We start from the raw sequence: 3,771 nt of genomic DNA, 5'->3' as shown, positions 1-3,771 counted from the left end.
ACCACCTTTTATGGTATTGAAACCCTAGAGATTATGTTAACCAACTTCTAGCCACATTTTGGGTTGGGGATCAGAGGGTTTTGAATCTTAGATTTAGCTGGTGAAGGATGGAGATTGGAAAAAAGCTTCTTATTTTAGAAACTTTATAAAACATCCATCTTTTGGACATAAGAAACCCTAGAGATGGTGTCAAGGAGTTTTTTGCCAAGTTTTAAGATTAGGATGAGAGGGTGTTGAATCTTAGATTTAGTTACTCAAGGATAAAGATTGAAGAAATAAAAAGTTTCTTCTTTTAGAAACTTTATAAATATCAATCTTTTACTTTTTGTAAACCTTAGATATGGTGTCGAAGTGCTTTTAGTTAAGTTTTGAGATGAGGATTAGGTGGTATTGAATCATAGATTTAGTTGATGAAGGATGGAGATTGAAAAATTACAAAGTTTCTTGTTTTAGAAACTTTATAAAACATTCATCTTTTAGACATAGAAAATCCTAAATGTGGTGTAAAGAAGCTTTTAGCGAAGTTTGTAGAAGAGGATGAAATGGTATTGAATCTTAGATTTAGTTGATAGAGGATTTTGAATTAAAAATAGAAAGTTTCTTATTTTAGAAACTCTAAAACATCCATCTTTTAGACATAAGAGACCTTGGAGATGGTGTCCAAGTGCTTTTAGCCAAGTTTTGGGATGATGATGAGATGGTTTTAAATCTTAGATTTAGTTGATGGAAGATGGAGATTGAAAAAGTAGAAAGTTTCCTGTTTTAGAAACTTTATAAAATATCCATCTTTTAGACATAGGAAATCCTAGAGATGGTGTTAAGGAGGTTTCAGTCAAGTTTTGAGATGAGGATGTGATGGTATTGGATCTTGGATTTTGTTGATAAATGATGGAGATTGAAAAAATAGAAAGTTTATATAACATCCATCGTTTAGACATAACTGACCCTAGAGATGGTGTCGATGAGCTTTTAGCCAAGTTTTGGATTGATGATGAGATGGTATTGAATCTTAGATTTAGCTGATGAAGGATGGAGATTGAAAAAATAAAAAAAAAATTATTTTAGAAACTTTATAAAACATCCATCTTTGAGACATTGGAAACTCGAGAGATGGTGTCAAAGAGCTTTTAGCAAAGTTTTGAGATGAGAATGAGAGGGTACGGAATCTTAGATTTAGTTGCTAAATGATGGAGATTGAAAGAAAAAAAAGTTTCCCATTTTAGAAACTTTATAAAACATCAAACTTTTATACTTAGTAAACCCTAGAGATAGTGTGAAAGAGCTTTTAACAACATTTTGAGATGAGGATTAGATGGTATTGCTTAATAAAAACCAAGATCTTGGGGCTGAAGCTAACCGACTTGGATACCCAGAGCAATTGGTCTATTGCTTCCATCTTTGGATGTGTTTTCTGCCCCAGCACTATTTCTCTTCAATCCTTTTCCTGGATTAGGCCGCCTCCAGGATCTTTTAAAATCAATTCCGACGCTTCTCTGGAGGATGTTGGAGGAGGTATTGGTGGAGCAATTCGTGATAGCAACGGGTTTCTTGTCTCCATGTTTTCTATCAATGTGGACCGGGAGGACATCCTCGCTCTTGAAACCCTCGGTGTCCTCACTAGTTTGCAGCAAGCCCTTCAAATGGGCTATGGTATAATTTGGTTGGAAGTGGAATCTAAATCTACAGCGGATATAATCAATGGGCTCTCGACCATACCTTGGCAGAGCTTCCGCCGCATTAAGGAAATTCAGCTGCTCCTTTCTCGCTTTCAACGATGGAGCATCACCCACATTTGGAGGGAAGGGAATTGCGTTGCAGACTTTTTATCCAAACGAAAATGCCCATGCAAAGGGGTAAACATCTCTCCTTTTCTGTCTCCCCCGGCTCTTCTCCAGCTCCTGGATTCTGACAGGGCAGGGACTGAATATTATAGAAAATAATGTCTTCATGTTTAGTTTATATTTCCCTTGGATCCTTTGTAGTTGTGAGTTTGTTCCCGTTTTGATGGCTTTTCAGCCCCCGTAATTGTAATCCCTATTTTCTTTATTGCCTGGTTGGGGTCCGCCTAACCCCTGCTTACTCATAAAAAAAAAAAAAAGGATTAGATGGTATTGAATCTTAGATTTAGTTGATGAAGGATGGAGATTGAAGAAATAAAAAGTTTATTATTTTAGAAACTTTATAAAACACCCATCTTTTAGACGTGAAAAATCGTTGAGATAATGTTAATAAGCTTTTTGCCAAGTTTTGAGATCAGGACGAGATGGTATTGAATCTTAGATTTAGTTGATAAAGCAAGAAGATTGAAAAAATAGAAAGTTTCTTATTTTAGAAACTTTTCAAAACATCAATTTTTAGTCATAGGAGATCCTAGAGATGGGGTCAAGGAGCTTTTAGCCATGTTTTGAGGAGAGGATGAGATGGTATTGAAACTTAGATTTAGTTGATGAAGGACCACCTTTTGTGGTATTGAAACCCTAGCGATATTGTCAACCAACTTCTAGCCACGTTTTCGGTTGAGAATCAGAGGGTATTGAAGCTTAGATTTAACTGATGAAGGATGGAGATTGAAAAAATAGAAAGCTTCTTATTTTAGAAACTTTATAAAACATCCATCTTTTGGACATAAGAAACCTTAGAGATGGTGTCAAGGAGTTATTTGCCAAGTTTTAAGATTATGATGAGAGGGTATTGAATCTTAGATTTAGTTGCTGAAGGATAGAGATTGAAGAAATAAAAAGTTTCTTATTTTAGAAACTATATAAATATCAATCTTTTACTTTTTGTAAACCCTAGATATGGTGACGAAGTGCTTGTAGCTAAGTTTTGAGATTAGGATTAGGTGGTATTGAATCATATATTTAGTTGATGAAGGATGGAGATTGAAAAATTACAAAGTTTCTTATTTTAGAAACTTTATAAAACATCCATCTTTTAAACATAGAAAACCCTAGATGTGGTGTAAAGAAGCTTTTAGCCAAGTTTGTAGAAGAGGATGAGATGGTATTGAATCTTAGATTTAGTTGATAGAGGATATTGAATTAAAAAATAGAAAGTTTCTTATTTTAGAAACTCTAAAACATCCATCTTCTAGACATAAGAGACCCTGGAGATGGTGTCAAAGAGCTTTTAGCCAAGTTTTGAGATGATGATGAGATGGTTTTAAATCTTAGATTTAGTTGATGGAAGATGGAGATTGAAAAAGTAGAAAGTTTCTTGTTTTAGAAACTTTATAAAATATCCATCTTTTAAACATAGGAAATCCAAGAGATGGTGTTAAGGAGCTTTCAGTCTAGTTTTGAGATGAGGATGTGATAGTATTGGATCATGGATTTTGTTGATAAAGGATGGAGATTGAAAAAATAGAAAGTTTATATAACATCTTTCGTTTAGACATAGCTGACCCTAGAGATGATGTCAATGAGCTTTTAGCCAAGTTTTGGATTGATGATGAGATAGTATTGAATCTTAGGTTTAGCTGATGAAGGATGGAGATTGAAAAAATAGAAAATTTCTTATTTTACAAACTTTATAAAACATCCATCTTTGAGACATTGGAAACTCGAGAGATGGTGTCAACGAGCTTTTAGCAAAGTTTTGAGATGAGAATGAGAGGGTACTGAATCTTAGATTTATTTGCTGAATGATGGAGATTGAAAGAGAAAAAGTTTCCCATTTTAGAAACTTTATAAAACATCAAACTTTTATACTTAGTAAACCCTAGAGATGTTGTCAAAGAGCTTTTAGCAACATTTTGAGATGAGGATTAGA

General features: G+C 34.1%; 1 protein-coding gene across 1 annotated transcript; it reads left to right on the top strand.

The window, feature by feature from the left end:
- The first annotated feature begins 1,301 nt into the window (after positions 1-1,301).
- Positions 1,302-1,940, top strand: LOC143861427 (uncharacterized). Its single transcript, XM_077372354.1, has one exon. The coding sequence runs from the start codon at positions 1,302-1,304 to the stop codon at positions 1,938-1,940; it is 639 nt and encodes a 212-aa protein (XP_077228469.1).
- Positions 1,941-3,771: the final 1,831 nt, after the last annotated feature.

This window comes from Tasmannia lanceolata, unplaced genomic scaffold, assembly GCF_043159265.1.
Source record: "Tasmannia lanceolata isolate RefF3 unplaced genomic scaffold, GAP_Taslan_0.1 ptg000037l, whole genome shotgun sequence".
NCBI classification, from domain to species: domain Eukaryota; kingdom Viridiplantae; phylum Streptophyta; class Magnoliopsida; order Canellales; family Winteraceae; genus Tasmannia; species Tasmannia lanceolata.
The sequence above is the reverse complement of the archived record's forward strand: the minus strand, read 5'-3'. Positions and strand labels throughout refer to the sequence as shown.

Bases quoted from the DNA above. Each gene is read 5' to 3' on its own strand.
- LOC143861427 (XM_077372354.1), top strand. From the start codon at position 1,302: ATGAGGATTAGATGGTATTGCTTAATAAAAACCAAGATCTTGGGGCTG.